The sequence below is a fragment of the Orbicella faveolata genome, unplaced genomic scaffold (genome assembly GCF_042242905.1).
Source record: "Orbicella faveolata isolate gen_17 unplaced genomic scaffold, um_ofav_v1 contig_1, whole genome shotgun sequence".
NCBI classification, from domain to species: Eukaryota; Metazoa; Cnidaria; class Anthozoa; order Scleractinia; family Merulinidae; genus Orbicella; species Orbicella faveolata.
Window position 1 is genome coordinate 13270692 of NW_028301536.1, and position 16853 is coordinate 13287544.

The following is a 16853-nucleotide window of genomic DNA, read 5'->3' on the forward strand; positions in this document are numbered from 1 at the left end:
AAATTTGTGCGGGGACATTATCTGTTCCGAGAAGCGAACAGTTTCTTGAGCTTTGAGGAACAGATCATGTCGCCGCTCAAATTTCCGAGTATAGTTTCGCGCCAAATGGAGGCTGTTGCCGGTTTAATATCCTTCAAATATTTTTCGCAAGACACACAGTTTTGAAAATGGTTTTTGAAAACATGTAGATGATAAAGAAGTATGAGATGAATAAGTTAATTACATATATTAAAGTAAATGCAAAAAAAAAAAAAAAAAATGTGGAGGTAATAAGGTATGTAAGCAAAGCTTATACCGACTTGTCGTAGTCTGCATGAAAACAAATAAGGTAAATGAGAATAATAATAATAATAATAATAATAATAATAATAATAATAATAATAATAATAATGATATTGTAAAAAAATAAGAAACAGATTAAAAAGGTGGCATATATAGAAATACGATTATTCAAAATACGCTAACAACACACAATTATTACTAAAAACATAAAAATGAAATATATTTCTTCACAGATTTCCTTATGATTCGCCTTTACATACAGAAAAGAAAACACTTTCATAAAGATCTTTAACTACATTGTAAAGGGTAATATAAAACCACTTTTGGTATATTTTAATAACAAAATCGTCACAAGAGCGCATCTAGCGTCCCTGACAGCTCTTCTCTGGTTTAGTCAAAATGTAGTCTTAATAGCTCTTCTTCACAACCAGAAACTATTCACGTGTTGAATAGGCTTGCCACTTCCATTTCATAACATAAAATGTAGGGGTAACCACGCGTTTTTTAAAGTTAAATGAGTTTTCTTCATTTGTGAAAACGTTTTTGTGCCCGTTACATTTTTTCCTGTCACTTCCCTAGTAAGTCAAACATTTGCGTCTCTCGCACTTGTTTTGCGCGCGCACTTTGCCATCTGTAGGTACGTGTTTACAGTTGGATTTCAGTAAAAATTTCTCCGTATAACAGCTACAATCGTGGACAAAAGTCCTTGGAACACTTACGTAATTTAACGAATTGTATGTGTTTTGCTACTGAAGTTTGAAAAAAGCGCTGCTTTCCTTTTAAAAACGCGTTACTGTTCCCCCTCCCCACCCAATACAATGTTGAAAACCAGAAGAAATTGTAGTTAGTAGTTTTCAACACTGTATGGGGGGTGGGGGGCGAGGTAAGGCTGGTGAAGTTGTATTCGCGTCTGATGTGTGCGCAAAAGCGGCAAAAGTGCAAATTTGTCCCAAGACTTTTGTCCATGATTGTAGTTCTTGAGCTGGAAGCCGTTTACAGTTAGTGGTTAGCGATATGCTGCTATTCTGGTGTTCCCGGTTTTAGTATAGGTTTATTAAACTTGATTTGGTCACGGTAGGAAAATTTTGCGTTCATTTTAGTGGCGCATTTGGTAACGTAGTTGATTGCCTCAGTCCGTGTAAGCCATGCCTTGCGTGATGCGTAGAACTTGTGCGCGATAACAATGGTAGGCACCGTTCTGAAGTGAAAACTACCAAACAAAGCGTTAGCTGAACGGTGATTGGAAGTTTTGTGAAACCTAGTCGGTTTTTTACGCATTTAATAAATGGGGATGGTTATGAAACCCAGCAGCGTTCATTGTTTTATCTTTTTATATATATAGGTTCTGTCTCAGAAAAAATAACTACGAAAAAAGAAACGTTTCGGTTACAGTATCATACTTGGTGTATGAGGGCAAAACAAACGATTGTTTATGGTCGTGGACCTTCCAACATTAATCTTGGCATCTTTGTTTGCTCCTTTTCAAGTTTACCGGGCGTCAAAGCCATTTCCCTCTATTAACTATGGGGGAATCTAGTTACAACTGCTCCTTTACTACAGGTCATTCAACGCCGGTTTTATACAGAAGAAAATTAGCCTCCGCTTAATAGAGGCACCATTCAAAGTAAATAAATGGGATAATAGATTTTGGGACCTTGGTTATTGTCTAGGTACATGGGCCTGCTTTATTCTGTGTCCGCTTAGTGTAGGTTTTACTGTATTTGCTTCAGTCAGCTGCTGTCACTGACATAATGTTTCCTTTTGTAGGTCAGTAGCACCGGTATCCCAAGGTTTCTAATTCTGTTGAAGCCTTAGTGTAGTGAAGTGTAGTTTATTCATACGATTTGCTTCATTATACAATCACAAAACTCTTTTACAACTCTAATGGCCTAAAACTGCACTCTGACCTGAACTTTTTTGTTGTCCAATTTCTTTTCTGAATATATTTTTCTTTCAATAGGCCATTTCCGAGTTGCATTTTGCCTCTGTGTTCGTGCGAAACCATTCATATGAAATATGTTTCCCCTACAGGTTCATTTTCGTGCAAATCAAACTCATTTTTATATGAAAGGTTTTGCACGAGGACTCGTTTTGAAACAGAGACACAAGGTTACTCGGAAATGGCCTGTTGTTTGAATTCGAGGGCAACCATTTATGAATATGGTCTATAATCTGCACATTTCCTTTTTCACTCTTGCTCCAAAAGATCAGAATATGAATTTAATTATTGTACTATAATCTATTGTCCTTCCTAAAACTCGATAACAGATTATCCATATTTATTGTTAGGCTGCGCCTGATCACGTGGTTGGCATGGAGATAAAGGAAAACCTAGGTAAGAAGTAGATTTAGAAAGAAATTCGTGTTGAGTTATTATGGTATCCTCAATTTCTCGACTACGCCTAATGAACAACGCATATCATTACGAATTCTGAACTCGAGCTGAGCTGTATGTCTCCAACGTGTCAAATTGGGCAATCTTTTTTATTTGGCATTTGTTCCCCTGCATGTAAGTGTTTTCCCTGTAATTGTAGTGAGAGATCCTTGATTAGTTGCTGTTTTGGACTTAATATAAGTGAACGAGTGAAACACTTAGTTCATAGTCACCTTGTTTTAGATTTGAATAGCTGACGTTTCGATGCTTTTGTCAGAGCCTTGAAATATAGATCCACTGGTGAAACGCTCAAAACGTCAGCTTGCTAAATCTAAAACGACGGATACTTTACCACATGATCTCCATGTTGGTATTTAACTAAGTGTGATCACTGTTTGACCTCGTTGTTCTTTCGTTTGAGGTTCTGGTGCTACAGAATGTATCAGTAAGGCTCTGTTCGTTTGGCTGTCTCGCCCACATTCATGAATTACTCGACAGGTGTTTCTGTTTTGGACTACACCTCGTATTTCTTGGATATTATTTCACCGTTCAGTGTGAACTTTTCCTCGAGTATCACGAATTTCCCATCTTGTCCTTTATCAACATCCTGACTTTTTTCGCTCTCGTCCGCCTTGCGGTCACATTCGATCTGATCTTCAACCCGCGTTTTCTTATTTTCTTTCAAATGATTTTCCTGTTTTATATTTTTCAAGACCCGTGGTGCAATGTTTGGGAGAACTCAGTAGAAAAAGCTAGGGAAACAGCCGCCTATCGGCACGTGTTACCACAGCAATTCTCGTTCTCCCAAACCTCTACTCGTATTTCTATATTAAACTCTATAGAAACACGGTACGTGTTTTCTATTTCTTAAATAAAGTAGTAGAGCTACCATGCTATTGGGTACCCTGTCATGAGATACAATTGGTTGCGCCATGTTAGGGATCACTGGTAGTCGAACAACTTACAGAATGGTGGTAGAAACCGATCTTACCTAGAATGTCGTACTCTTTCGTAGGTACTGCAGGGAAAGCCAGGTAGTTTGGTCGTAATGTTACCGCGTGTTAAATATGACGTGTTCATCATGTAGTAACTCTTTTGGACTTTTCCCAGTACTGCACGAAATACAATAGCAGAATGTTATCCAAAAGATTTATATTATTTTCGTGGAACGTTTTTGGGAATAGGCTGGTCTTGTCATGGTAATCAATATAATTTGTATTTTATTTCATTTTCCCGTCCCTACAGTCTTCCGATAATGGTTAACTTCTGCTGGATCTCTCTTTCTTTCAGGTTCTGCCACTGTGTCTGTGATCACGAGGTTGGATCTATGAGCTGTTCTTGACTTCAGATCACTTCTTACGTATTCGTCAAGTTACGTGCTTGTATAAACATTTGACGATCACTTAAGTGTAAGTAGGGGAGGATTGCTTATAAATAAGGACTTTAAGATACGGTCATTACGAACTACGCGCTATTTCCAGACGTGCGAGTCCAAGCCTCGCGTGGACTGGGCCGACTACGTTAAAAGGGCGCGAAAATCGGACTGGTATTTGGCGTTAAGATTGTGACTACGAAGACTCGGACTACAGCTGCAGGCGAGAAAGAAAAGGTCTTTCGAAGATGTCAGAAGCGCGCTTGCAATAGCTCATGTCGATGGTTCCTAGATGATGAAGAGTTTTTGTTTCTTTATGATCACTACCAGCCTATTAATCCATCATTTCCATGCTGTAATTGTGATCCATTCTGTTGGGATGTGTTCTACTCTTTTGATTGCAAATAGACTAAAGCAAGAAGTGAATTACCTTATATCATAGAATTTTCGCGACACGTTAATTTCGCGAATTTCCCGATTAAAGAAAATTACGAAATTAAAGTGACGCAAACAGTAAGTGTTGCGAACATAACTATGACGCGAAAATTAAGAGACTCACATTTTGTTACTGTTGACATATAGTTCCGCCGCTGAGTTTTTGTTAATTTTGACGTCATTGTACCTTTGATAAAGTCAGTTTACTAAACTCAAGAACATTGGCAAGGAAGTAAATTGCTTGTTACTCAAGAACGCGAAGTTAAAGTGATTCAAAACACCAAATTTTCGCAAAATCGCGGAATTTAAGTGTCGCAAAATGTGCGCACCCCAAAGTCGCGAAATAAACGTGTCACGAAAATGTCATGTAATTAGTAAGGTACCTGCTTTCACCTTCCGTCCACATCCTGCGTGATCTGTTTGTATATAGCTAGCCATGTAAAATATGATATAGCTATAGATTATTTATTCACGGTCAATTATTGAATTCAGACAGGATTTTCCCGTTTCTGCACATAGGCCTTCTTTTCTCACTCACTCTAACTCATGCCCATTACTCCTTGGTGGCGTGTAAGGCAGCAAAGTAATTCTGCAACGTCTGCCGGTCCTTTGCCACGACTTGAATGCTGCTCCAGGTCTTTCCCATCTGCTTCATTTCTTTCTCCACCATGCGTCACCACGTGAACTTTGTGCGGTCCCTCCGTTTTCCTTCTGGCGTCCAGTGTAGAGCGGTCTTGGGCAGATGACATGGCGGATCCACCTCCAGCGACTTCTCATCAGAATAGTAGCCATTGATTCTGCTCTACACCGTTTAAGCAGGTCTTTGTTTGAAATGGTGTTGCGCCAGAAGATGCGCGGAATCTTGGTGTGAGATGTGGACAGCTTTGTTAAATCATAGGCCTTCTTTAAACGAAGCTAATCCTAATCCAATATTAAACCCTGGCGTAATTAAGGGCATCGTATTTACTCACTAAGCCTCGGAAAAACTAGAAAATTATCTACTAACAGAGAAAAAATATGCAAGTTACTAAACTGGCAAAACACCCGTAAGTTGCTTATTCCGTGGAACTCGCACTGCGAGGCTACCGTTTTATTAAATTTTGGACACTTTGAAACCAGCCAATGACTAACATTCTGTTGAACGTTCCTCAAATCTGAGGTTCGACCACGCAGAATGTAACCTTGATTTGATTGTGTGTCAAGGTCGCTTCGTCCAAATTCGAATTGAATTATTTACACTTGTTTCTGACGCAGCTTGTAATTAAATGGCATTTCAATATTTTGTTTTTCAGATTCAGTTTTTTTTTCTGACGAAAATTCGAGTAATCTGTAGTAAGCTGACTTAAAGATATATGAATATGAATGTGAAGCCGTGTTTTCGCCTATTGAATAAAGGTGACGGCATAGCAAAACTTGCAGATAGGCAAAAACTTTAAATCTCACTTGTAATGTTATTTCTAAAGGAGAAGCCTTCAAGGACCAAACAGAAGGATGAACAAACTGCGTTAAGAACGCGCTAATAAAATTGTAAAAGCGGAAAAAGCGGGTTATGTCCATATTCTAAGCACAACTTAGTATTAGAGCACGCGAGGAACATGTTACAAAAGAAACCCACCACCAACAAGTGCCTATGAGATTTGAGTTAAGATAATGTAGGTCGCTGAAACCCAACATTTCATGGCGTTATCATTTATTTTTACCTTTGTTACTTCGCGTTATCGTAAAATTTCAACGGAGTTTGTGTTCCTTTCTGACACGAGGAAGCTCGTTTGAGGGCATCGACGGTTCGGTCATTTCGGAAATATAAAATAACTACAACTTCGTACCGGCTGAACACTCCGAGGGCTAAGATTAGTCTCCAAGGTTTTTTTTTTTTTTTTTTTTTTTTTTTTTTTTCATTCTTTGTCTCCAAGTAACTTTGACTGAAGTACTTTTCCCTTTATTTTCCTTATTGTTAACGACTTGATATCACATATATGTATTGCAAAAACGAGAGGGGTTCGTCGTTCTTCAAACGCGAAAATTCAACAATAAACTAAAAGAAGTCGGACGAGCGAAATATCTTGAGTGTTAAACGTGAATTCCTGATTGTTTATTGCCGTAGGGGCTTGTGATTAATACGCCCTTCCTTCGATAAATCACTTGTGCCACGGCTTTCGTCCATTTCCGGAGCTTCACAATTATATCTGACGAAGTATTTCTTGTCCCTGTGGGGAGTATTCGATAAAAGAAGTGGGCCACTTAAACAGACACAGCGGGATGCAGAAGCCTGTCCAAAGTGGCTAATCATTTCTACAAAGAGGTTTTTTGAACAAGCAAACGTTTTCAGTATTGTCACGAAAAAAGTAGGTGGTGTTTCTATTAACCCTATTGCATCCTGAGAAATAATCTGACGAACGAATCAGCTGGAAAATAAATTAGGGTAAATTCCAAACGGCATTCGACGACATTCAAGAAGAAACAAATATTGTAACCAGTATTTTGCCTTATTCCCATTGAGATTTCGCCGTGTGTTTGAATCTTCTGAGATCTTAAAAAAATCATGAAAGGTGTTAGTGAATGGGCTCTGGTTGCCAAACCGGTGGCATGGTTTGTTTCCAAATTTGGCACCGTACGTTTTATTCAATTTCAAAGTAAAATTTACTAAAATATTTGCGAAGCTGGTATTTAGTAGACCCAGTTAAGAGTAGTCTTTGGTAAAAAGTATATTTCATTCCTTGTACGTCACAGCCTTTTTCACCTAGAAAATAAAATGGGGTTCGTGTTGGTTTAGGCAGGTGTACTTACGAGTTCGAGCACACTTATATTAACAGTCTAATTCGTGAGAAGTCATTCATGTAACGGTTCAATTGTTTCGTCATAAATCTAAAGGATTATTAATCGCCTTTGTTGTATTCATTGATTCCTCAGTGAAGTGTTCATAACTTTAGTATTGTGCAAGTAAAAACAAAGACTGAACGGATAGAAAGCCTTTTGTTCTTTTTTGTTTGGTCCTTATGGCTATCATTTGTATCCTGTTTCTCTGCTCCCTGCCTTCACCACGTGTTGGGCAAGAAACATGTCAAAACAAACCTGCAAAATAGAAAACAAGTTTTCAAAACTCACCAGAAATTATCCAAACATAGCAAAACTTGTCTGAATTAAAACCATTCTTCCGACTCTCTTTCCTTATCATTATTAATTGTGTGGTGTTTTATCTCTTTGTATTCTTATCAGAAGTTGTAACAAAGATTAGAAATTCCACTCACCCCGAGAATTTTCTCTCTTGTAAACAACCAATTCAGACTTTTGTTAACGGGGTTGAAGGAAAGTGACAGTTACTAACAATAGATTTGCTTCTTTTGTGTTCGATTGAATTATTATTTTCCGCAAAGCCAGTGTTTATTCACTAATGTGTGTTAATTGAACCCTGGGGCGATAGGAACATTAGGTGACCAAAGCTTTTTATATATATTTTATGATTAAATATGACAATACGGGTCAATTCATAATCAATAGAGTAAAAATGCATATGGCCTAAGACCTGAGAAGAAAACAATCTATTGGCATTTTTTTAAAACATGTACGTCTTTATTTGTCAAGCGAGAGCCGCTGTTTTGTGTGTGTGTGTTCATCATAGATCGAAAAAAAAAACCAGCACAGCTTAAATATTACAGGACAGATGGCCGGTACCTCGCATGCACTGGTAAGGTTTTAGGTCACATGGGTAAGACCTTGGACTTGATAAGCAATAGCTATGTAATGTTTCTTGACTATAGATTACAGATTCTTTCCAGGTTGTTCCCTGGGAAAGATCATTACTTCCTTTCAAAATCCTATCGAAACCCTTTAAGACCAAAAATTCAAAGGGCACTCGGAAATGATTTACCATAAATCACTGCTATTCATTGTCGCTGTTGTGAACAATACAAACAATCTTGCCGATCGATTTTTAAGCCAATTTTAATCTACCATTTTATCGAGGGCCTTCCAAGGAACAGTATAATCTGGCCACATCACATCTGACGTCTCAAATAATGAAATTATTGTGTCTTATCTATGTGGAAAATAAATCTGTGAATGAATTACGTAAATTGTATTTAAGTGATTGAGTGCCTTACAGAGTCTTTTTTTCCTTTTCCTACTTCAAAATTATAGTTAATCGTAAAGGTGAAGTTTTCCTGTCCGTACAAGTAACTATTATTGCTCTTTCCTATACTCTTGCTAAGGACAAATTTTACAATTTGAACAAAATGCATGTTACGTGTATAAAGCATATCTAAAGGCACGACTAGCTTCCTTTTTTTATTTTTCCTTTATTAATCAGTGTTTGGCTGTGGCATTGTTAGATAAATTCAATTATTATACACTTAAGCAGTTTAGCTAATTACCTGTAGCACAATTTAAGGCTTGGAACTAAAAGTGTTTGGTTTTCACTATAATAGGCGCTTTCTGTGGTTGATTTCCAAACTTGCTTGCATTTTAAACACTACACTGTGGAAGTCTCTACAGGAATGCATGAATTGGGTTCCGATTTTGTAATCGTTGATTTCGTTTTCTAGGTATTCTTTTGATGGTATTGATGCATTCTTCAAGTTATGTTCATTATCCATGTTAATATTTTAAAACAGGAAGCACAAGAATTTATCTGTTTGTTCCATCTTAAAGAATTTTTTAACGCAATTTCAGAGTCAATCGCATTAATGTTTATGAACGATAATTAATGTGGATGACGAGAGGATTAACCAAATGTGGAGTTGCTCTATCAATCTTAATTCTTTTAAACTGACTCTCTGGTGTCTGTGCCTGCAAACGCATTAATCTTATTATCTTAACAATAAACGTTTGTGAATCGCGTTATAGCTGCATTGTTTTTATCTAGTAGATTTCTTTACTTAATATAATGTTTCCACTATTTAGTTTTGGGCACCTTCTCCTGTTCTGAGTTCAAATTACAAGTATTTTCAACAGCGGTGCGTGAAAATGTCAATGAAAATGTCAATTGCATTGATCAAAAATCTTTCATGGAGCTTTGGAGGACTGTGCATTAAGCGATTTTAGCCGCCGAGTACTAACAATACTGCCTTTCTTAGCTGAAAAAAAGCTTTCGTCCCTTTTGTTGTAAAAGGTGTAACCATGATTTGCAACCCTTGTTGCCTGGAAAATGGCCTTATACGTTGTCAACTTGGGATCGTTATTTTCAAATTCCTAAACTATGTACATACATTGTATACCTTGGCAAAGAGGTTTTTGCCCACATAGCACCTGTCGCTAAATCGCGTAGCTTCCTCGAAATGGTCGCCACTCTTTTAATTGCAATCAAGTAAAAACTGATGTGCCGTTAATAATTTCCTCTTTTTTTGAAAGTGAAGGCTGAAGCTTTCAGCTTTGGCCTCAAATGTCTCCTTCGAGATCTCCTAAAAGCACATCCATTCGTAGAACTCTGTCCACTGTCATATTGAGTTTCGTCCATTACTTCAGTTTTCATGTATTATTATTATTTTTATTATTATTGGCTTTAGGCTGTGAAAAGAAGGGTTTAAAGGATGAACTTGCCAAAGTTAAAATAATGGCAACATTTAAGAATAGGTTGATTTTAAAACAGTTAGCATTTATACAGGTGTTTGTTTTCCTTCAACTTGTTCTGGCGACTCGCGAATCTTGCTTTTATTGTCGACAGTTTCAGGTTCCCCAAATGTGCGTCGCATAATTTATAATAAGAAAAAGAAACCTCGAATTTACTATATTTCTGAACAGGTATTTAAAAGATTCGAAACACTCAGAATTCGCTAATCTGATAGAGATAGCGTAACCTTTGTGACAGCTAAATGAAAAAAGTCTTGGTATTTTTAAAAATCTGTGTGGGTGAAATGGCTAAAGCGCGGCACTTAAATTTTTCAAACCGTAAATTTGTCAAAGCTTCAAGCTTAAAATGTGGCAACACGCGAAACAAAATACAGCTCAATGAGTGGATAGCAGATGTGGCCGTTCGTGTCAGAAGCGACAGTAGATCTTGAACGAGTGCGATAAAGGGCATGGCCCACTTATCTTGTTCGCGTTTGCTTTAGAGAAACTTAATCTCAGTATCGGAAAACATGGCGCTGTACAAAGATAACTCCAACTTGAATAGCACTCGCAAGATAAAGCCATGCTTCTCAAATTTGGTTATCTTCCAAACTGTCAACGTCGAAGTCGAAATACGTAAGTGAGCATAGTTCTGCTGTGTAATTTGTATCTGGCTTGCCTGAAGTGTTCTCCATAAAGTTGTCTGTTTCCTGAAAGAACACTAATTACAGGAAAAGATAAGGGAGCAAACACGGCAGTAGTCAAGAGTATGGACTTTTTCAGAGCAGCTCCAAAGGTTCTAAAATTATCCACTGTGTCAAATATAATTGAGTCTTACGGCTGTTGTTTATTAGGTCTTCAGACTACTGGCGTCTTTCGCTAATTACATCGAAATGGCGATTAATATCTATTTCACTAGAACTTCATAGATATCCAAAGTTATTCTAATTAGTAATCTCTTTGGCTAACGCTGTATGGTTACAATTAAAGTTTATCGATGGAGACATTAGCGCCAAGAATGCGCAGCCTGTTCTTTTTTGATACCGGGGATACGTTTGAGTGCACTGCTAATCACGAATTTTCCGAGCTCGGCATCTGGAAATCGAATAATCAGCCTGACCAAACAGTTTGTGGAAATATCAAATTAAGACCGAGAGCTGATAATAAACATTCAAAGCTCTGGGGCATGCAGGAAGGGAATAATCCAAACAAAACCTCTTGTCTTATCGCTAAAAATCAATATGGTCCCTCCTTGGCAGTGTTTAGAAGATTGTCAAAGGTGTTATAATTGATTCAATCATGTTGCACTATTCAAGACTTCACTGCAGTGAACGGTGTTTTCTTTGTGCTTAGAAATTGTATGTATGCCTTGGTGAAGGCCATATTACCATATCATTATCTTCGAAAGCACATCGCTTGCTTCAATTACCTCTCAATTACCGGTTACATACACAGATGGAAATTACTTCCCGAACAAGCCGATAATAGAGACACGTAGTAATTTGTATTTGAAAAAGCTTTAATTGATTTCCATAAAATTTTGTTTTCCTTTAAGATCTGATACTATCGATTGAGAGCCCCCCGCTGACGTCTCCTATTTGTTTTAAGGATTAAAGCAAACAATAAAAAATGCTTGTCTCTTTAGAGCTAAAATTTTTGACAAACAAAATAAAGGCGAGAGAAGAGAGCTGCCACATTTCTAGTGATTGATAGTTATGTCTGTTTATAACGGGAACGCAACCTTGGCGTAAATAGAAGTCTCGGCAGCGCTGTATTTCGTGACTTTCGTCACCAGATGAAAGAAGATTCCCATCTCGTAACCGGCCCATTACTTTTCTTTTAAGTACCTTGCATATTAATCCTAATTATCAGACAAGTGGTTTTGGTTTTGAAGCAAGAAAGGCGGTACTTTTGGATAACAACTTCAAACCGACAGTGTGGGCACGTCAGACGAAATTATTTTGTAAATGCCTGGAAGGCAGTTCTAACATGTTTGTAGAATTATCGAAGCCACCACGCCGACAGAAACAATGGAACTACCAAGCCGTAAATTGGTTTTAATGCGAGCCAATGGGAACAATTTAGCAGTTATCAAATCTTTTAAAGATGACACCCTGCGCGTCCTGTGGTTGGCTGCCATTTATCAACAACAAATTTGCTTGATAATGACACAATTATCTTATGCCCTATTAGGCAGGGTCCAATATACGCGGACGTCAAACGGGTGAAATGGCTGTTCACAGCAGGTTCTCTTCAGTTCCGAACTAAAGCTAAGGACGGCAGAGCAAGTAGGCATTCCAGGGACTCCTCGCTAACGCTCAAGCGTTCTGTGCTAGCAGACATAACTGCGATTTACTCTCAAAGAGTTGTCAAACGCAATGGAGCAAAGCAGACCTGCCACGGCTAGAGGTATATCTTTCAGCGTTGAATCGCTTATATCCAAACCAGACCAAAATGGCGACAGCCCGGCAAACTCAACCCGCGCACCAGGGTTGCCGATTAACTTTTCTGTTGAAAGGCTGTTGGATAAACAAGATGTTAGGGGAGGAGAAGCTGTGAAGGGTACGGAACCTTCTATCGATTTGGCTAGCGAAAGCAAAGACACAAATGAGCGTGTGGAATGGACAGAAGATTTCCCTTGGATGCATTCTACTAGATATGACCCTCCACCTCGTAAGTTTAAAATCTCTGTCGTTTCCTTTTTCACTTTTTCCCATTTGATGTTATGAGACAGTGTTTAACGCTGTATAATTGCTTTAGTTGCACCGTTATGTTGTAAGAGGCAGAGCGGTTTCCTGTCGGTTTGCCGACTGACATAGTACAGCGTTGCGTGTCTTAGTAAAACCTGAGTCCTTTGCTGTACAATCAAGCACTCACTCATATCACCATTTCCCCTCTCTCTCAGGTATTCGTCCACGCTTGAGCCCAACAAAATGTCAACTCAGGAAACATAAAACTAATCGGAAACCAAGAACGCCTTTTACGACTTCGCAACTACTTGCTTTGGAAAGGAAATTTCGACAAAAGCAATACCTCTCGATCGCCGAAAGAGCGGAATTCTCTGCGTCTTTGAACCTTACGGAAACGCAAGTAAAGATATGGTTTCAGAATCGCAGAGCAAAAGCGAAAAGACTTCATGAAGCGGAACTAGAAAAACTTAAACTGGCAAGCAAGCCATATTTGCCACCAAGATTTCCATCGAGTCTTGGAGCTGGATCTGTGTGCTGTGAACCTTCGCCATACGGCCCACATTTCGCTTTCCAATCTTACGCGCACGTTAATTTACCTAATTCACCCTATGGACAGACTATGAGCTACTCACACGGGAGTCCTTACGGCGCTCCTCAAGCTTTTCATAATTTCATGTACCATTAGCGTAGTTGGCAAGTAGCGGTATTAGTTGTAATTGCAATTTCCGATCTGTTTAGATAAATACTTTTGTTTGTATTTTATTTCCCATCCCCCAGTGACAATTATGATTTTCTTATACCAGAGTTTGCCGATCAGAGAATTATAAAGAAAGTTCAGAAAATTAAAATGAAACTTATAATATCAAGCGGTGAACATTTTTTTAAACAAGAATGAACTTCGCAAATTTTGTTAATATTATGTGCAATTATTGCCAAGGGCGGATATGAATAACCCAAGAAGGGTCTGTGGTGGCCACGTATTGAAAAAGCATTTGTAGCTAAGGGTAATTCAATTGATTTCAAGTTGTTGTGAGACCAATTATAAAGACATCAAGCACGTGTCTTCGAAACAAATTCTAAAAAACTGCATTGATACTAGGCACAGCAAATGCTTTGTACAGCCGGTGCTGCAGCAGCTCAACTCAGCGTTCCTTTGGCCATCAAAACAATGTCTTAGTAATTATTTAGCGGCCTAATAAATTGAAATTCGTCTGGTACAATTATGTGGGAAGAACAGATATGAGTGTACCGCAAACTTTGGGTCATACAGTATCTTGGTAGTTTTTTTTTTACCCCCGAACAACTGGTTGTCAACGGCTTGTACCTGCTAGAACTTGTGAAAAGAAAGCTAATCATCGTATTGTTCACTGGTAGTGCAGCACTAATTTCATCGTCTGATCCGACTTTAGGTGTTGCCACGCTTTTTTTCCGCGTAGGAAAGTTCTGGTACGAAACTGGTGGCCTTGTTTTTTTGCAATTCAATAGTAGCACTTAAAAGCTCAATGGTGTTATTTATCAAGCCACCAGCGATTATTGCACAAGTGACACTAGTTCTTAGTCCAAGTAAAAGGGATTCATTCCTGAAGTGTCCACATGGTCTATGTAAATAGCAAGAACAAACAGTCTATTGTAATATAAAAACAGAAGTAAAGTTATCCTTTGCAGGTAAGGTCGTCTTCTGTGTTTTTCGAGAGCGTAAAGTCAGATACTCAGAGCCAGTTCTTCTGGTACCTCAGTGCTTCTTCCATTGGTCCCACCTATCTCTGTGAATTACTTCACAAAAAGGGGACAAGCAGTTGTTGCTGTATTTTTCTCATAGCAACCTGCCGTTGGGTGATGGTAGATGAGCATACCAAAACAGCTTTCACCCATATGGTCGTCATTAGGAAATAATAGATATGGGAATGCAATGTTGTTTTGTGATAAGGAAACCAGACTTTTATCATTTGCTGTTTGAAAAAGCTGTTGTACAAACAACAGCCAAGACATGCCCTTACCTCTCGCATCTGGCACAAATATGTCTTGCATTTGATAAATTAGGGTCTTGAGGTTCGGCGTCGATTATAAGCCGTGTTTTGCTTTACACTCCCCAGCAGTACTTAAGCCATTTTTTACCCCATGCATTTAACTGTTATTCAAACGAAAACAATAGAACAATATTGCCAATGAAACTTTTCCTTACTCGAGGTAAACATATCGAGAACGTTATCGTGTCTTGGAGGAAAGAATTAGGTTATGTGTCGAGCGCATTTGAAATTCTCTTAGAAGTTAGGGCTTTCCTTTGTTATTATCAGTATCATTATATGATTGGGCTATTTTGGCACTTTGAAATGTTATTTGTAGAGCGTTAATCTCGTTTCTAATACCCTTGGATGAAAGACAAGAAAACTTGATTTCCCTCTTTTAATCTTAATTACGTGTCTTTTTATTGAAGTCTGACTTCGTTCAGTTATCAACAGAATATCTTTTTGTCTTTTTCTTGACCAAGTTGTGTGTTGAAGAGCTCTACATCACAGTGTGAGATGAAGCTTTGAAGAGACAACCCTTTAATTCTGGATGAGATCTCAATCCACGGTTAAGCAGATTGCCTCGAATAAAGTGTTTATACCTGGAGAACATTTGGACTAAAAAAAGCCTGCGCCGAGGAGGAGAGAACAAACTGTTTCAACGTTTTTCTTTTCTTTTTTTCCTTTTTTGACAAATAGCACTTGAAGGATTCAAAGAAGGAGTTTTATTTACATTTCGGTCAGCTGGAATTCGCTCGTGGCAAGTTTCTATCCTAGTAATGAAAAATTAAAATGTTTTCTGAGTTCGTGAATTTGGGGAAAATGTGTTTGTATTCTACAACAGATACCGGTTTTATTGTTTCATTGATTTACTTAAGCTGATGAGACCTTGCAATTCAACTAGCATTACGGACACAGCGCACTAGAGAAGAAATTATCTTGTGTTTACTTAGCAAATGAATATGAAAATGCTACTTATCTCGGACAAATTACATACCAATTAGTACTCAGCGGGTCTCTCGAGAACGCCTGGCGTCTCTGTTTGTAAAGTGATTCATTAATAAGCAATTTTACAAAAGGCAAACTAATTAAAAACCGCTTCTGTCGGTGCTTTTTGTGATTCGTTTCAGAAGCACTTAAAAGGGACTTTGGAATGACTACAAAATGCGAAGGCGGTCTCAAAAAGTCTACAATAGACACGATGAATTGCCTTATACAAAAGGAGTAGGAACGACAATGTGTTGAGAACTAAGGTCGTGTTAAATAGCAACTAGCACTACAACGCCATCATTAAAACAAATACACACTGCCCTGTTTGTGCAATTTGTTTTCTACACAATAAAACTAGTATGAGACGTCGCCAATTGTTTATGCCAAACATGGCTTGAAAGCCAACGGTTTTATAAAATACCTCCCGCTGTTAAACGAGTCACAATCAATCTGTCAGGTTTGGCCTCTTGAATCTCACCCATTTGAACGAGCCAATTTTATTTTGGGCCCCTTAACTCTTCTCTGATAAGGCAACTTAGATTAGCTAAAGGTGTTTTGTCCTTGCTAGATGAATATTATGTTTCTTTTGGTTGATTTTTTCGGATTCCAGCCATTGCCTCGTACAACGTACCATTCAGTCGAGCCATGAAGCATCACACGCTCCAGTAAATCGCGGCCGCTTTTGATATGAAATTGCTGATATCTAAATGGCTTCCAATCTTCCTGCGTGATATTGTACCTCGGCACTTGTATAAAGTTGTTTTCAAGAGGAGCTAATTGCTCCATGCGAGTTGCAATGAGAAAAAATTTGAGCGAAGGTCAACTCATTATTTACGAATTATTGCGATACGTGTTACTTTCGAACTTCATCCATACAGCAATGCATCGCTACAATTGTTATGGGATTATATGTGAAAGAAGAGGTAATAAGCTCTATTTGTTTTCAACGCTTTTGTGCCAAGCAACTGATTATGATTTTCATGCTTGAATGACAACTGGATGTGTTTTCAAAAGAACTGTTTGTTCGGCAAACGTGGCTGTCGGCATGAAAGAGTTCTTGTCTTCAAGAGACTTAATTGTTTAAAGTTTTAACCATGGTAGTACAAAGCATTTTTACTCTAAATTGTCGTAACTGTTGTTTGCTTCAAAATTCCTGTAGA

The 16853-nt window shown here is 38.2% G+C and overlaps 1 protein-coding gene across 3 annotated transcripts in view; it reads left to right on the forward strand.

The window, feature by feature from the left end:
* Nucleotides 1-14366, forward strand: part of LOC110061282 (homeobox protein MSX-2-like) — a 58979-nt gene extending 44613 nt beyond the window's left edge. Inside the window, exons 2-4 of one of the 3 annotated variants that reach the window (XM_020768125.2) lie at nt 2572-2617; nt 3947-12680; nt 12913-14366. In XM_020768125.2, the coding sequence (XP_020623784.2) occupies nt 12386-12680; nt 12913-13382 (765 nt within the window). In that variant the 5' untranslated portion in view covers nt 2572-2617; nt 3947-12385 and the 3' untranslated portion in view covers nt 13383-14366. Of the gene's footprint in view, nt 1-2571; nt 2618-3946; nt 12681-12912 lie in introns of those variants that run through there. The other 2 variants (XM_020768128.2, XM_089290360.1) reach the window with 2 other exon arrangements.
* The last annotated feature ends 2487 nt before the right edge of the window (nt 14367-16853 follow it).